Source organism: Fundulus heteroclitus, chromosome 11 (assembly GCF_011125445.2).
Source record: "Fundulus heteroclitus isolate FHET01 chromosome 11, MU-UCD_Fhet_4.1, whole genome shotgun sequence".
In the NCBI taxonomy this organism is placed as follows: domain Eukaryota; kingdom Metazoa; phylum Chordata; class Actinopteri; order Cyprinodontiformes; family Fundulidae; genus Fundulus; species Fundulus heteroclitus.
The window spans coordinates 30,307,851-30,326,676 of record NC_046371.1 but is presented as its reverse complement, the minus strand read 5'-3'; the positions used below and the strand labels follow the sequence as shown (position 1 = coordinate 30,326,676).

Here is an 18,826-nt window from a genome sequence, read left to right as displayed (position 1 = left end):
ATATTCTGTGGTGTAACTTTAAAAAGCACCACCAAAACAAAACACAGAGGACTCCCATCTATCACTAAGCTCTGCTGTTTGGGAACATTAAGGTTCCTCATGCAGCTACAGTTGGAGAGAGAAAGCTGGACCAAACTAAAACCTATGTCAGCGTACACACCTTCAAACAGCATTAGCAATAGCTCCCTCTACACTTGACAAAATTACTCACCTGAAACAACGTAAAGCGTTAGCATCACTGTTACTGGAGAAAAAAAAACAGCTAAAGTCCAAATCCGGCTGCCCGCATCATTCAACCAGCCCTGAAATACTTCACAACATATGGGATCCGACAACACATTGGTATTTTTGAGTTCCTCTGATCAGAGGGCAATTACCCGGAGCTGCCTTTATGGTGCAGTCAAATTTAGGTACATCTAAAACAAAAAAGAAACATGAAAATTGCGTAAAGGTGCAATATATTTGCTAGTAATTTCAGAAAATGAAACTGTTAATTTATAGGGATTCATTATACAGTAAAATATTTCATTTTATTTCTTGTAATTTTGATGACTATGGCTTACAGATAAACAAAACACAAAAATTCAGTTTCTCAGAAAATTTGAATATCACATTAGACCAACCAAAAAAGAATGTTTTAAGCACCAACATCATGTCCATTTCTATGCACTTGGTGGGGTCTCCTCACTGCATGAATGTGTCATGGCATAGAGGTGATCAACACGTGGCACTGCGTAGATGTAATGGAAGCCCAGATTGCTTTGATAGCTGCCTACAGCTCATCTGCTTTGTTTGGTCTGGTGTCTGTCATCTTCCTCTTGACAGCAGCTCATAGATTTTCCATGGGGTTCAGTTCAGGGGAGTTTGCTGACCTGTTAAGAACAGGAACACCTTGGCCATTGAACCGGCTTTTGGTACCTTTTGTAGTGTGGGCAGGTTCCAAGTACTGCTGGAAAATGAAATCAGCATCTCCATACAGCTTGTCTACAGAGGGAAGCACGAAGTACTTCTTGCTAGATGGCTGCATTGACTGTGGACCTAAGAAACCTTGGTGGACCAACACCAGCATATGACACGGTACCTCAAACCATCACTGACTGGAAACTTCCCAGTGGACTCCAAGCAACATGGATTCTGTGCTTCTTCACTCTTCCTCCAGACTCCAGGACCACGATTTTGAAATTAAATACAGAATTTACTTTAATCTGAAAACAAGACTTTGGACTACTGAGCAACAGTCCAGTTCCATGCGCAACACACTGCAAAAACGGATCTAAAAATAAGTAAAATTTGTGTATTTATCCTTGATTTGAGCAGGTAAATAAGATTATCTGCCAATGGAATGAGTATTTTGACCCCTAAAATAAGATAGACATACTGCACTTGAAATAAGATGATTGAGATGAATTGTTCCTATTTTAAGTGCAAAATTCTTATTCCATTGGCAAATCATCTTATTTACCTGCTCAAATCAAGGACAAATACATTTAAGAACATTTTACTTCTTTCTAGTTCCGTTTTTGCAGTGCAAGACGCTTGTAGTGCATGTCTGGTATTCCTCTGTGTGTAGTAATGCTTGATGCACTGACTCCACTCCTTGTGAAGCTCCCCGAAATTCTTCAATGTGTTCCACTTGACAATCCTCTCAAGGTTGTGGTTCTCCCTGTTGCCCCTTTTCCTGCCACATTTCTTCCTTCCACTCAATTTTCTGTTACTATGCTTGGATACAGAACTCTGTCAACAACCAGCTTCTCCAGTGATGACCTCTTGTAGCTAGCCCTCCTTGTGAAGGGTGTCGATGACTGTCTTCCGGACATCTGTCCAGTCAGCAGTCTTCCCCATGATTGTGTCGCATACTGACCCAGATGGAGAGACTGTTTAAAGGCTCAGGAAAATGTTGCAGGCTTTTTTGATTTGCCGATTAGGGTGTGATACAATGATAAACTTTTTCACTTTATTCCAATTATCTGGGTCAATATTGCACTTTTACATAATGTTGAATTTTTTTAGATGTACCTGTGCATCTTCTACACTGGATTTTATCAAAACATCGCCAAAGTGACTGAGAGCATTTTTATTCTTAAATTTCCTCATCATCTTATTAAAACATAAAATGACAACCACTTTCAAGTGGTATCCTTCTAATCCATCCATCCATCCATCCATCCATCCATCCATCCATCCATCCATCCATCCATCCATCCATCCATCCATCCATCCATCCATCCATCCATCCATCCATCCATCCATCCATTCCAGTGGCTATACCATCTTGTTCTTTATTAATAAACAACATAAATAAATAAAAAAATCAAACCAAATCTTCAATTCTATAATCACCACTTTGTGTTTGTTCTGATCAAAGGAACCGAAAACGTACCAAACAATGACTTTTTAAAATCAAAGTGCCTACCAAATCAAGATTTTTGCATACCTTTAAACCCATCCTGTTTACTAATTGGTTGACATGGAATTTTGTTGCACTGGGTTTTATTTTAGGATCACAAAGTAAAGGTAGTGTAATACAAATGTATTCCACACTTTCCATATTTTTAAATGTGAAAAATTTGGGAAACATGTCCATTTCATCCCACTTCCTAATCATGGATTGTTTTTTTTTTTTTGGTATGGCGTATACAGTAAATTTGTATTAGTGTTAAGTACAATTTTAGGTTGTAAAATGACAAGTTATGAAGAGGCTCAAGGTATACAGCAACTGTAAAAAAAAATATTTTCAAGAAAGTTTCAAAGTCAATATCTGTGGGGCTCGGTCAGTCCTAGTTTTACAAAAACCGAATTGAGACATTTAGAACTATTTTTAAAGTCTGATAAGCTAGAAATCTTATACCTTCATGCTAATGGATGAATCACTTAACAAGCCCCAGTGGTGCCAGGTGTCATTGGTGCCTGAAGCAAATGCAATGCAGCCTCTCTCGACACTGTACAGGGTTACTGTTAAATATTTATGAAATAATTCTCAATTCAGCCTACATTGCTATATTACTAGGTATATTCCTCTACAAATTTCAAATTCAGATGTGAAACATTGTATGGGTTAAAATGCTTGCTTCACATTTGCTAACTCAACATTGAGTTTTCCCAAACAGTAATCATATATTAATATTCGTTCAAAACAAATGGAGCCATGGTTTCTCTAAAGATGCCTGGTATTCCACATACACATAAAAAAAAAAACACCAAGTAATCATGCCTCCAGATACTTTCAGGTTAAGTTAGATAAATCATTATTCTCAAGAAGGAAAAAAAAAACTTGTTGTGTAATTAGAAATTGCATTTGTGTGATCATTTTCACTGATCACACCATCAGTCATGCAGACCTGCTCGATACATCATATTTCTTCTGGTACGAGCTGTTCAGCATAAGAACTGCAGAATGTTACCTCCAGGGCGCTGGAGTAAGCAATGAAATATAGACAGGCCATGAATTAAAAAGTTGCAAGAATATCTGCTGTTTATGCTCATGGAGTGCTTTGCACTAGTGACTCCTGTGCATTAACCATCAGTTTGATGGATTAGGCAGTCAGTTGCTTCAATTTCATGGACAATGTCACATTTTCTTACCCTATAACCTCCCGGAGAGATTTAATGGTAATGAATCCTGGTCCGGTAGTAAGTTTAATACCACCCAGGTCCGCATGTAGGGCTGCAGAATGTGAAATGTGGTAACACTTACCCCGATTGAGAAATAGCTCTGGAGCAAGTGCTTGCTAGCTTACGCCCATAAATCTACTCCTGTAGTCACTTTCAATTGCATTGCCAGTAGGGAATGCGTGGCAGCGTCATTGCATGTGACACATGTTAATGAATATTCATGCTGGTCGTAATACATGCAGTGATATAGCTTCATGAGAGTCTGGAGAGTGGAGCATGTAATTGTAGCCTGACAGATTTAGGTCTGAGCTTGACATGTTCTAGAAATTTGTTTGTGTTGGGTGGCCCATATATTGCTACACCCCTTGCACTGCAACTTTCCAACAGTTCTGAACATTTTACATGAAAATACATGTTAATTGCTATGAAAATAATATTAACGTGACATGATGGTTGAATAGTTTTTATTGTATGCCATAGATACAACTGTATTTAATTTAAATATTTTAGGAAACCATAATAGAGTGTGCATCTTGTTTGGTATTTTTGTATAGCAACGCTATTTCAGCAGAAATTATATTTCTAACTTTCAGGTTTGTTGATGGATACATGCATCCATCCATCCACCCCTACTTTCACTTCTCCTGGGCTGTGTAGGAGGTGGAACACCTGAAGCAGTCATATACAGTCATTCTTCCCAGTTACATCTTCCAAATTACTCAAATTGACTCCGAGACATTCCCAAGCCATTTATGAAACATACTTTCTGAAGCAAGTCTTGGCTCTGCTCCACTAGCATTTTTTGTCATGGGCGAACTGTTTTTTTCCATGACACGTAGGGGGTGGCACGAGCACTTTAAAAAAAAAGAAGAAGAAGAAATTTAAAATCATTTGTGCCACAAAAGCAGTTTTTTCATGATCTAGCACATCACTGTGAGAGGAATTGGCGAATTGGTGCCCCTTGCATCTACAGAACTTTAGAGGCTACTCCAACTCCTTTCTATGTGGCCTTGAGAGCAAGACCCTGAGATAATTGTTCTCTTCCTCTTGGGACAGCAGGACATTTTTAAGGTGACTGTTTTGCACTCTGCCACAGAATGCTCCAATGCTCAAGGTCCTCTTTGGAAACGGTCAACAGGAACAGGTGCAATGTTACGGGTACAACATTAGTACAACGTCGACAGTGATGGATCAAGACAATTCAAGCCAATGGGAGAGAAACTCTGAAAAAAAAAAAAAAAACACCCGAAGTGCTGAAAACGGTCATGCCATGCAGGTCAAATTTCTGTCTGTATCTGGAAGTGAGATAACTTACCATCACTTTTCAAAAGTTCTATATAACAAGTTGTTTTATCAGCCTATAATGTTAGTTGCAGCCAATAAGCCAAAGACCAGCAACCTATAACAATAAAAGAACCAGCGGTGCACCAATGCCTGTGGTATTGTAGATAATGAGCTAAGTTTACCATAGAGGCCTTTACTCTTCATTCATACTCTTGCAACAGATTGTTAAAGGAAACTTTGTTATGTCTTCATCAAAAATTAATTTCCTCTCTTCTTTCTCCTTCAATTTGTTTTGACTCCGACACAGATGGATATACAACAGATGACATCGTATTTTTTTGGCAAGGAGACGACAACGCCGTGACCGGGGTTGACAAGTTGGAGTTACCTCAGTTCTCCATTGTGGACATTCGCTTGGTCTCCAGGGAGGTCAGGTTTACTACAGGTAAGATCTAATCTGACTGACTGTCTGATTACACTAAAAAGATTGTCTAGCACTCCATAAACAACAATTTTATAGGTGCAGAATGCAGAATACTTAAAACTCCATACTTCTATTTGGCACAAGGAGCGGCGTGGGTGTCTTACTGCAGAATTTGCCCAGATTCCCTTTCTGTGTACAAATCCCGAATTGCTCCAGTGTGAAGGCGCGGACAGCAATCTTCCAGTTTTAAAATGCTCATTTGGTAATGTTTAGAGGACAGAGAAAGTGCAAAAGAAAAGCAGAAGCAGCTCACTGTGACAATTCTCAGAGGGATGCTGGAGCTGCCTGCTGAGATAGGGGCTTGCAGAAAAATGTGCCGTGTTTGCGACTTTCTGCCATGTTTAATTGGAATCGAACTTGTCCCTGGAAAGGAATCTATCGCTTTGGGGAAATTAAGTACTCCATCTGAACAAATGGAGAAATGACTATCCTGTGCGTTGTCAAAGTGCAGACTTTGGAACTCTTGACTTATGTCGACATTTCCCCGTTTTCTTTCTTTCTTTCTTTCTTTCTTTCTTTCTTTCTTTCTTTCTTTCTTTCTTTCTTTCTTTCTTTCTTTCTTTCTTTCTTTCTTTCTTTCTTTCTTTCTTTCTTTCTTTCTTTCTTTCTTTCTTTCTGTTTTAGTATAGCTATTTTTTCCTTTTGTCCTTGACTTTTCTGAGGTATCGCTCCATTCTATTTCCACACAGGTTCATATCCAAGGCTTTCATTGAGTTTCAGGATTAAGAGGAACATAGGCTATTTCATCTTGCAGACATACATGCCCTCCATCTTGATCACCATCCTCTCCTGGGTCTCCTTCTGGATCAATTATGATGCCTCTGCAGCTCGCGTGGCCCTCGGTAAGACACAGCCACTGCTACATTATTAAACTTCCTACTGCCCCCATATGAATCCACTCATTATCACAGAAACAAACAACACACAGCTGTCACACATGTGCAAACGTACCTGCACAAGTCTTCCACATTTATGAGGCACAAAATAAGCAAGTAAACTCCTGTAGCTGCAGGTTACAAGCAACTCCTGTTAATTTTGTTTCGCTATGTTTCTCATTTTGAATTTCCCTTGCTGCTGTTTGCTGCTGCCACAAATTGGCTTTTGTTTAAAAAAAAATAAAAAAAATAGGAACAGCGGGGATACAGTGTAATCCACACTAATATTGTACCTAATTTGGGCTGAGTAATAACCCTAAAAGGAACAACACTCGGTGATTTCATGTCTAATTGTTCGAATGTATTATTTGCATGTCAACAATGACAACTTCAGTTGCCAGTTTTAATAGTCGAAACTGCTAAAATTGAATCTGTAATTTCTCAGAAGCAAAAGCATCACGGTCTCCCGCTTGATTTATTTCTCTATTTATAGCTTTATATTTGTAATGCATGATAAAATGGAACAACATAAAGCAGGATTTTCTATAATACTACAGTAAATACTGGGTTGCTATCAAAAAAGATAAACCAGATTCTGAACTGTCCCCTGTATGTTAACAATTCAAAGGTACCGTGCCTGGATAAAGTGTCTGTATCCCTAGAACCGTTTTATATTTTGTCCCATTTTAACTTCAAATTTCCGCTTTTAATTGTTTTCCTTCAGCATGACCCTGTATTTACCTCCAACCTTCATGCTGTCAACTCTAACCAGAAGCTTCCCAGTAGCACAATGCTGCCACCACCATGTTTCACTGTGAGGATGGTGTGTTTTCCTCCCCACATGTTTTTCATGTTGGTTAAAAAGTTCAGTTTTGCGCTCTACTCACCAGACAACCCTCTTCCGCACATTTGCCGAACCCATTAGATTGTTTGTCGCAAACGTTAACTGCGAATTCTTTCAACAACGGCTTTTTACTTGTCATTCTTAGATAAAGATGAGATTTCTGAAGTGCACAGCTAATAGTTGTGCTGTTAGCACATTTTCCCACCTGAGCTGTGGATCTCTGCAACTCCTCCAAACTTCCAATGGAATTTTTCCTGTTTCCCTCTCAGTTCAGGTGGAAGGCCATGTCTTAGTAACTCTATTTTCAGTTATTTTATAAACCAGCCCTGCTTTAAACTTATCCACCTACTTACTACTGTTGTAAAGCAGTGCATTGCTTAACGCCCTGATTTGGACTTACGCAAATACGTTTTTTGGGGGTAGAGATGTTTTGGAGCACCTACCATTTAATGAAACAGATCAGTCATCAAGTTTGCAGCCCGTCAGAGTGGGGCCAAGATAATTATATTATATTTAAGATGACTTTATTGTCAAAAACTAGACCTTAACACGTTCTGCATACTTTGTTTTAAAGAAGCTATACAGTATAAAATACTGTAATTAAATCCAGATTTTAATATATATATATATATATATATATATATATATATATATATATATATATATATATATATATATATATATATATACTTATACTGCAGTTTTCATGCCAGTTCTTAAAATTACCTGCTTTTGTTTCTCTCAAACCTCCTTTTAAAGAGTGTCTGTCCTGTGAAAGTTATCTACTTAAAGTTCTACAACTCTAAGTAGTTTTAATGTTTTTATGGGGGATGAAATATGTTCAAAAAGCTCCCATCACTCTTGTCTTCAGGCATCTGCACTTGCAACTGGTTCATTTTAGAATTCATTTTAAAACCCTGACTTTAACTTTCAGGGCCCTGCATGGTCAAGCTCCTTTGTGTATTATATAATTTTTAAAAGGGTGGTGACATCACTGTATAAACTATTTCATGTACTGTAGCTGATATTGTTGCATATGTACAACTCAAAATAATTTCATGAGAAAAATAATGTAACTTTTTTGTAGGGGGTTGTTTTGACGGGCCAGATTTCCATCCTTAGGGTTTGGTGCGGTGATGATATGCAGCTTTACCTAGTTGACTTCACTCTGATTTGCTACAACCATATTTGGGAAACCGGTTAAACCCCCAAAACCTAAAGAAAAAAATCAATTTGCTGTCATGACCCCTTTAAAGCGACTTCAACTCAAACCCTTAGGTCCTTAAACCAACATTTGCAAGCCATCCTAAAGCCCAGATATAAATCGCTCTTTCCAGACTGTTGCATCTCGAGGTGTACAAGCTTCCACTATTTTTGCATTGTCAAGAGAGTCTGAACTCATTTAAAAAGCAGATGGAGACATTTAAACATGCTGTCCCTTCGTTCTTTTTTAAAATATTATTGTATTTGTTCATGATTATCTATATGAATGAATTTGTTTTAACTATTGTTTTAAATTTTAACCATATGCTTCTTTCTGTTTGAAGTAAATTATGATTTTTTATCTGGGAAGTCTCAAAAACGTACTTTGGTGAAATCTAAATGAAATAAAACTTCCAGAGTAGAATTTTTTTAAAATCTATATTGATAAATAAATAGAGAAAAATGTAGAGAAGTTATCAAAAGCAAATGAAAAGCTGAAGACATATGTGAAATGAAGATATAGATAGACAATGAACTCTATGAGCTCTGTGTCTAACGAAGATTTCTTTATATTTGTCTTTGCTAAGGTGTGACAACGGTGCTTACCATGACCACGATTAACACCCACCTTAGGGAGACCCTCCCAAAGATTCCCTACGTGAAAGCCATCGACGTCTACCTCATGGGCTGTTTTGTGTTCGTGTTCCTGGCCCTGCTTGAATATGCCTTTGTAAATTATGTGTTCTTTGGCCGGGGCCCCGCGCAGCAGAAGAAAATCAATGAGAGGCTGGGCAAAGTCAACAACGAGCGCACGAGATACGAAGAGAAGCGCCTGAGGGAACAGGTTTGCATCTTCCTTCTGCTGATTCGCGCTCTTTTTTTTTTTTTCTTACCTCTCAGAAATCACATGTGTGGAAAAGACTTGTTTTCTACCGGCCATAGTCATTTTCTGTAAAACCACTTGTACACAAAGTAATTCTCCACATGCTTACCGATGTCACCGCAGCGTAATATGCAGTCACCCACCATCGTCCATTGCTTCTCCCTCAAGCACTGACTGCTTTTTATCGAGCATAGACTTTCTCATTGAGATACCTATTCATCTAACTCAACAGTGGTGTAAACATTCTCATTTCTTATTTAGATTGTTGTCTATGTTGATGCTGTAGGCTTTATTCCCACTCACTCTGCTACCTTGTATTTAAAGACTTTTTTTTTTTTTAGAGCGAATCAAAGAAAGTGTGAAAACACAAAAAAAATTTACCGTTGGCAACTAGATCTTTTTCCCTAACCAGTTGCTGAAAGGGTGAGACGGAACGAAGCCCACCCACTGCATCTTTGGGTGTGAAGTACTAAATGTTATGCCTGTACAGAAAGTTCTTCCTGTTAACTCTCTGTTCTATATACTGTGCTATTTATGAGAAACTATGATGATCTGCCTGTATTCTAGAGTCCTTTTAATGTTCTTTTCATTTTTTTCTTTCACATTGCAAGGACTCCATTTCCGTGCCGTTTCAAACCAACACCTTCAGGTCATTTACACAGCGAAGAAATCTGTATCTCGAGGAACAAAGAAAAGTTGGGGTACATGTATTTAGCAATCATATCAGCTGTGGGCCAGCCAGTTTTATTATCAGTACTGTTCAGATTACTTGTCACTGTTCTAAAAGTAAAAGGAATCACTAATAAATGTCTATATAAAGAAGCTAACTATTTCTGTTGCATGCAAGGAATTACATTCCATATCATCCCTGCATTTTGCTTTAGCTTAACAGCTTAAAGGGTGGGAGGGGGGCTTAGAATGTCCTGTTAGATGTTTGCGGGGATTGTGGGGCTGCTGATTATCATTTTTGCACTCCTCCTTGACTTTGTGTGTCTTTGCTGTCGCCTCGCAGGTGGATGCTTACGGAAACATCCTCCTCACCACTCTGGACATGAACAATGAGGTGATGCCTTCCGACGTGGGGAGCAGCATCGGTGACTCTCGGAATTCCGTCATGTCCTTCGACAGCTCCGGGGTCCAGTTTAGGAAGCCCATGGCGCCGCGGGATGGCTACAGTCCCCACTCGCTGGACCGGAGCGCCATGCGGAGCCGGGCCAACTGTCGGCTACGACGACGCTCCTCGAAGCTCAAGTTGAAAATCCCAAACCTGTCAGATGTTAGCACCATTGACAAGTGGTCCCGGGTCATTTTCCCCATCACCTTTGGATTTTTCAACCTAATCTACTGGTTGTACTATGTGAATTGATGTGCATCCCACTAGGAATCATGGGCCATATTTTGAGAGCACATTAAATTGGCTTTGATACAGTTCCAAAATATGTATACACATATACAAGTTGAAAATATGTATATGCATATTTCCATATATTATATTTATATATACACGTGAAATCTGAAGGACCTTTCTGCTGTACAAAGTATTGCTAGGATGACTTGAATGTTAAAGAATACTTGTGCGAGAAGAACTTCAACGCTTTGAGTTTCTTTTTCCTCCTGAAACAAACATGAGATCCCCACCGGGGGGGTTTCAGAACTAAAGACTGCATGATATTTTTGCTAAAAAAAAGAAAAGCAAAAAAAAAAAAAGAAGAAAAAAAAAGGAAGCGAACGCTCTTGAGAGAGAAAAGATGTCTCAGAGTCCCATTGACCTTTTATTGATACTTATCGTACTCAGAAATCCTTATCTGCAGCTCGAGAAATCAGCGGTGGCTCGTCTGTCCAGGCACCGGCTCAGTGAGGTCATTGGAACCACCTTTGATCCCCGCCCCGACCCACCCTCCGCCATTACCCCACGGGATGACATGCACGGAAACCTCCGGTTCTACTATGTACAGCAAACCTGTTCTGATTATGTGTTGTTCCTTGGCTTTTTTTTAGAGCGAATATTGTTCACTATATCAGACATCAGGTCCGGACGAATGGTCTCAATTGGGTTGGCGTATGGATAGGATATGTGACCACTGCACTCGCAGCCAGAGTCAACTTCAACTTTCTTTTTTCTTTTTTCTTTTGTTTTCTTAGTTCCGCATCCTCGGAAAGGTGGGTTGTGGGTGGGACTGGGTGGGGGTTCTGGGTAGGGAAAAAAGGCTGGGGATTCTTTTTCATTCTAGTTACAAATCAACACTTCTTATTGTAGATATGATTTTGTCTTTAAAAAAAACTGTGATTTCAGAGAGTGTTAGAACATGTTCTAGTTCTAGGGCATTATGAGGTAAAAGAGTCAAAGGTATGCATTGCTGGTTTTGATTGTTTGAAAAAAAATATAAAACATATTATGTACATTTTAATCATTCGGTATTCTCATAAAAGTATACTTGTGCTTTTTTTCTTTCCTCCTAATGGTTGATTCACCTTCTCTTTAGACGCTGAGCTCATTGATGTCAGATCCTGCTTTGTATTTGCTACACAGAAATGGGAGGGGGGCGGGGTGTTACTCATTTAAAATTATTCCTCGGTGAGGATGTAAGATTATGTATATTCGAAAAGATCCAGCCACGGGTTTTCACCAATCGTCATTCAGTATATGGTATTTCATTTTGTTTACGCTGCCTTTTTTAGTGTTCGAGTCACAGTGTCCAAAGGCAAGAATATTTCGGATTCAGATAGTACCGGGCACAGAGGTGTACAGATGAGGGGGTTCATCATTGTAGCCTTATTCTACCACAACCCAAAACTGTTGCTAGAGGATCAGCAGGGACTTGTATTAGAATTATGTCTGAGCAACAGCCATGAATTGAGTCAAATGATGACCAAAAGGCCTGTTATACCTTGTACCTTTTCCTAACCTTTCATTTGTTTTGGTGTCTCAGTACTCAAAGTTTTTGGGTATGAAATGTTGGCCTCTCCTACCGAGAACGCGTCAGTTTGTACCGGCCAGGGGGCTCTTTATCAACGTATGATCTGTTCAACTCAGTCTTCAGTAGGAAAAATGTGGTTTCATGATTCCAACTAAAAATAAATACCAGAGGGAGGTCACTTAGGGTTGTTTAATCAGGGGTCATAATCTATCATAAATCCTAAGAGTCAACTGGTTCAGGGATCGGATCCAGAAAAGTTGGGAACAGCGTGCAATACAAAGTTTTCAGATAGTTGTATGCAATTGTTTTAAATTAGACGTGAAAGTTGGGGATTTCACAACAATTATCTCCATAATTAATGGGAGTTCTTACACTACAGCCCAAAACTATTCGTACACTGTCCAAACGTAGATATAAAATAGTTTTAATGCAGCCAAAAAGATAACAAGAAATAGGAAGAGAATCTCTCAAAAAAGTGACACAGTGTAAAATGAGTATAAATTAATAGAAAAAAAACCTTTTGTTTACATTTAACTAGAAATGGCATGCTGCAAATTGTTTCTAGCCTTCTCAACAATCAATGAAAAATCTTTATTTACATTACAGCTATCAAACCCTTCTTATGATTACCTACCAGCTTTCCTCTGGAATTTTTACAATTTACATTTGGTGATGAGCTCTGAGTCTTTAAGATGTGAAGGCCTCCTTGCCATCACTCTAATCTTCAGCTCGCTCCGTAGCTTCTCTATCAGATTCTGGCTGGACCACTGTGAAACATTGATATTTTTTCCAGTCAGAAGAAATTTGTTAAAGAAAAATATAACTTTAAGCCTAATTCTGTGAGGGGAACAAATAATTGTAGCTACAATGAAAAGTAAACTAATAATGCCATGGCGTAGGGTTAGGGTATTAAACGGTTTGTTTACAGGTACAAAATGGAGGTATGAATTGATGTAGGGTTGAACTGTTGCAGAGAGAATTTCTGTAGGATACTCTTGTGAGTTAAACCAGACTTGGCTGTGTAACGTTTTTTTTTAATTTACAATAAAAACAACAGAGGCAGCAAACACCACATTTTCTTTATGTCACCTGTACTTCAGTCGAAAAGCGAAAAATAAAGGCTTTCATCCAAATCTCAGTGGCATGGAGCATTTTCCCCCAGGTATGTACAAAGAGTAAGAGGAATTCAATCCTGGGAGAACAAGATAAAGATGTAAGAGCTGCAGATAAACAAGATGTGGATGGAGAAGCAGACATATCAATTTATCAACAGATAAATGCATTCTCCTCTGGAGCACAGGGTATGCTGAAGATTTCTTCAAAACGGAATTCTGATCAGAAACCAATGTGTCTACCTAAGTTATAGTGAAGTATGTGCAGTGTTGTGGACAGGGATGGGATATGGCTTTATTGGAATCCCTTTTTGGATTAATTTTATGCATTGACACATTTTCGAGCAGCATCTTAAATTGTTCCTCCATTGAACGTCCAAGGAATTTTCTTTGTACCTGCAATTAGCAAGTTTATGCCACTTTTTTAGAAAACGTTCGTTATGATTTTAAAAAAAAAGACACGCTTTCTCCAAGCAATAGGCAGATAATACTCATAAAGACTGAAGTAGGGAAATCAAAGTTAGATCCCAATGTGTAAAGTTGAAATGAAATGAACTTGAAAGCAGAAAGTCTTTGCCCAATGCCACATGTCCAAGCACTTTACTGATTTCACTCAACAATCTAACATCCCTGGTATAACTGTAAACTTCTCATGCAGACTTTAAAGCCACAACAAAACAGAGCCGTTGTCCTTTTATTCCCTTTATTCCTCTGGCCTGTTAAAATCTTTCCCCCATACCCCCCGCCCCCTTTTCCCTCCCTAAAACCAACCCACTGAGATCACATGGGGCATAAAAGCTTTACTCAGCCTCTTTCACATATGCAGTAGTACTCCCCGTCACCTGCAAACTCACTTCAGTGTTGCTGTTCCCCTTTAACTCAATATAGACATCCCTGTGATACGTATGCTGCAATTCTAACTTCTGGCTTACAGAAGTTTTCGTATGGGAGATGCTCAATTGGCATCATTACTAGATGTGGCTCTCTTTAAGCCAGCTACTTGTTGCAATCAGATTAACGAGTGAAAAGTGACTGTGTTTCCAAAGTATAGAATATGTCATAATCGGTACACTGTATAAATTGTTAGATGTGGGTAGCAGTTTTGAGTTAGGGGTCTTTCAGATGGGTACATTTTTGTTACAGTGGTACAAAAAATAGATGGCAAATTTATACAGTTTTGTTGTTTGTTTTATTTTGCATATCTCAATATTCAACTGTTAAAATGAAAACACGATGGATGAAGAGTTTAGATTCAAATTATAAGCCCAGAGAATATTATTTGTTCCACTGCAAACCAGGCAGATATGACTGAGTATGGCTGCCTACTCTGTTGTCTCAATGAGCTGAACTTATATACGCTTTTTCTAATGTAAACCGACTCAAGTATCAAACTCCTATTCAGGTTGGTGTTATTCCCAGAGCCGAATGCCTGTTCAGGTGTTGGTGTACTTTTTAGGTAGTACACCAAACACATATGGAGGGGAAAAACATTCTCACAGTGAATCTCGTTGCCATTAGTTTTAATCACTACATTTATTACCAGCTCTCTGGACATGAAATTAGCACCATCATCCCAAAGGCTGTGTGGACATTCTGTTCTGAAACTTTTTTATTTTCCAGATGTTTGGCTTATTTAGACAATGTTTTTTATTCTTTCCTTTGAATACTTAAGTTCAAGAAGTAGAGAAGGAGGGGAAAAAGTGTTGAACTGATTTCAATGTGAATTTTCTTGCCTCTTGTGTATATGTGTAATTACATGTGAATTGTACTGTAAATATGATATCTTTCACTTAATAGTTCTTAATGCATGAACAAAAACATGGCAGTTCTTAATACCAGCTAGCCTCACTGCTAATGGCATGGACAGCTTTTCTAGCATTGGCATACTTCTGCAAACGAAACCTTAACAAAAAAAAAAAGAGAGAGAGAGCGAGAGAGAGAGAAAAAAACCCAGAAAACATAAAGGAACACACGGTGTGAACAAAATAATGGAAAAATCATGACAGAGTTCTCTTGCGGTGATGGAGTTTCTAGTGGCTCAAGAGTAACGCTAATGCTAAAAGATGCAGTTGTGCACGTTCAGCTAATGGGAAAGTGACGTTCTGGTGGTTATGCTTTTTATATTTATCTGTTTAGTGTGACCTGAAGCTTTTCAGGAGATTCCAGCACAGTCTACCCACTGCACTTACCTCAGCCATTCGCAAACCACTCAGTTGTCCATGAGTTCACTCAGAAAATATTATCAACTAGCTAGCTTACAGTGGCCAGAGGAGCAGGGTTGCCTTAAGAAGACGAGTGGGATGTTGTTCTTTTTGTTTGTTTGTTTCCTGTTCCTCCACAAGAAAGTCAGGAGTGCCCTTGAGCAAGGCACTTTACTAATTGGCCAGGTGCAGGTGGTTGGAGTCTGTGCTGTTTTGTAGCAAACATCTTTAGCTATCTGCGAGCATGGCTAGCAAGGTCTGTGCTGGATTGTAGCAAACACTTTAGCCAATTTAGATAATGGTTAGCAAGTTGTAGCCGGAAGAAATAAATTGAAAAGTGTCCCTTTGTTCTGTAAGAGCGCAGAAATCTTAATATAAATAGTCGGACTAAGCCTTTTTATTTAACTGAAGTGCCCTAGCACTACATTTCATCTGTCAAATCACCAGAACAAAGCAAGGATTCTCCTTACTGTTGGATGAACTGTCGCTGGTGGATTCATTATTTTGTCCTCACCTTGTAGGTTTTGTTTTGCATGACCTGAGTTTTAAAAAAAAAATTGTTTATTTTCGTATATTTCTACTCTACACCATCAAGCTCATCGCCACAGCCAGGAATAAAAAAAAAAGAAAAAAGAAAGATCCAGTGTTTACATGCTCAAATTGCACTTGTTTTACAGCCAGCTCTATAAAATCTTGTGAAACAAACTGTTCATAAAGCTGCAGTACAAATGTCACAGTGGAGCGCACATTTTTTTTTCTTTTTTTTTTTTTGATGAATCGTAGATGTGTACTTCAACAAAAATGTATTTACTGTAAATCAGTTTGGGATAGATGCACCAAGTGCATGCTAGAGTTTTATCAGATTCAGCTTAAGCATCCCATCAAACACCCTTCAACTACAAAGGATGTAGAGGATGCTCTCCAAAAGCATCTTAACATATAAGCCATGTGATTGCACACTGAGTGGGTGTTCCCTGTATTCTCTCTTTGATAAGTTGCCTCTGGTTACGGCCTGCTGTCAATTACTGTATGAGGGTGACTTGCAAGACACTGTGCCGATTCCCAGTTTCCCACACGTCAATATACTGTACCCCCCTCTTTTTAAAACCCTCCCAGAAAGACTGTCTCATATTTAACCAGTAGGTAAAAAAATAGAAGCTTTTTCAACACTTGCAATTATTTGGCAATGAAAAGAAAGAAGCCCACAAGATCAACACCTTGTTTATTTTTCAGTCAGGATTAGTAAACTTTTTGGTTGATTTCTGTGTTCATTTCTGATTTGTTGTATTTGTAGCATTTGTTATGGATTGTTATCCTTACTGTTGTTGTTGTTTTATTTTCATAAGAAGGAAATGTAATTCATCTGATATATGATATGGCACTGGAAGTAAAAAATATTGCATTTGGTTTTCGTACTGTAATTGTTTTTGTTCACATTGGGCGCTTATTTGATTCAGTTGTTTAATACGGTGTTTGATTTCATTTGGGGTATCAGTACTCATGGGATCAACATTTGTGTAGTATGAAGTTGTATTTTTTTTGTCAGTGCAATTTAATGTTATGGTGTCAATCAGCTTTTTTAGGTGTTTGAACAAAACGTGTTTTTTACAAATACAAAGTGTTCAAGTATGTGGTATAAAAAGGGTTATCATTCAAACAACCAACTTTTTACAAATAAAGGCTTATACTGTAAAGCAAGCTATTGTCTTTTTCATTTGCCCTTTGTGGACTAATATATAGCATTTTCTTTTCAATTATACGTTTTTATTATTAGTTTTTTTTTATATTAGTCCCCAAAAGGTAAATCCCATGTGATGTTGCAGAAAGAGATGATGAAATCAGGTATTCACACAGCTATTCCCAGTTGATTGTTAGAGGTCTTGCCTCTTAGTAGGTGTCTCGGTTTTGATAAGGACCGTTAGATATAAAACAAGTCCCCTCCAAAAACAACAAACAGGGAATATTAAAGGTGTCACCTTCTAATTTGATTACAAAGCATTGCACATTTATAAAAAATATACCTCCTTTCATACCCTATTTTGTGAATAAAGACACAAGAGTGACTCCTGCTGATGAGTGTTATATTTGCCCCTTTCTTAGTTTAGGAACTTTTTCATCAGGATCATTTTTGATGTTAGAATATAAAACTATATTTTTAGTGCAGAAAAGCAGGTTTAGAGCAGTTTGATTCTGAATCTTCAAAGAACTCCAATAGTCATCTCTTTGGGCAGGGCTACTGAAACCCATTACTTTTTGTCTTCTGACTCAGGAGGTACTATTATGGATGCACATTTGGATCTTTCTTCAATATTTCCCGTGCTCTTTCTGTGTGACCCGTAGGAAATATTTAAATGCTGAAGGTGACTCTAACAGCCTCTAGCTCAAACATCCCCAACATCAGAACATTAATAATAGTCTGTGTTACTAATCAGCTCAATGACATGAAACATGTTTTATATATCACTCTTTCTTGATGAATAAGCAACTTTAACTGATTATATTGTTCAACATGCTTCAGAACAAAGAAGCTTTGAGGTAGTTTGAGTGCTTTTCCACAACTTTTATGTCTCATTAGACATGCAGACAGGATTACAAGCCCAACCCTAAAAATAAAATGGACCCACAACTTCTTATTCACGGATAGAGCGTCCTCCACATAAGATATTTGACTGTATACTTTCTATTTTTTAGGTTGATTAGAGCATCTAGGAACTTTAATAAATGGTAAAACTGTTAATTAATATTTCTCTGATGTTTGAAAACAGCATGATACAAAGGTTTATTCTTTAAGCCACTCTCCTAATGGGTGAAGACAAGGGAACATGGCAATCAAGTAAAGGCAGACATATGAAATGGCTACAAAGACCACTTATTTAGTATCTATACTAAGAACATTACTTAAAACAACTGGAACTGTGACAAGACAGACTGGACAGGCATTTAAAAGACAAAACAAAAAAAAAACTCTGAGCTTATTGTCAAAGCACGACAAACCTTTTCAGTGTGAGAACCGGACATTGCAAAAGGAGATGAACTAATGTATTACCTTACATCAAGACTTTAATACATCTTTTTAGGGATGCTATTATCTTTGGATGGCACCGAATACTACTTTATCAAGGCTCTGATTTCTTTAGGATGACCATTGCAAGTAAGCTCCATTGTTGTTGCTCATGTCTCTTCAAGAGAGATGGGTTAGGTACACTACAACGACATGCTTTCTTGTTGAAACATGGAATGCTGTTTAGCCTAGAACCTAGTTTCATAGAACCTTCTATTTTATCCTGGCCTTCAGCCATTTTCCACTGCTGAGTCAAAAACCAAGCCGCTTAAATTCATTGAGCAGCTCCTCTTACTGCAGCAGTGTCCAAACAGTCTGAACACACAGCTCCAGAAGGCAATTGGAAATT

General features: G+C 38.3%; 1 protein-coding gene across 2 annotated transcripts in view; it reads left to right on the top strand.

Annotated features, from left to right (window-relative positions):
• gabrb4 (gamma-aminobutyric acid type A receptor subunit beta4) overlaps window positions 1-11,390 on the top strand; it is a 116,772-nt gene extending 105,382 nt beyond the window's left edge. For both annotated transcript variants that reach the window (XM_036143366.1, XM_036143365.1), the window contains 5 exons: window positions 5,204-5,341; window positions 6,070-6,222; window positions 8,890-9,146; window positions 9,797-9,886; window positions 10,198-11,390. In XM_036143366.1, the coding sequence (XP_035999259.1) occupies window positions 5,204-5,341; window positions 6,070-6,222; window positions 8,890-9,146; window positions 9,797-9,886; window positions 10,198-10,551 (992 nt within the window). In that variant the 3' untranslated portion in view covers window positions 10,552-11,390. The remainder of the gene's footprint in view (window positions 1-5,203; window positions 5,342-6,069; window positions 6,223-8,889; window positions 9,147-9,796; window positions 9,887-10,197) is intronic.
• Window positions 11,391-18,826: the final 7,436 nt, after the last annotated feature.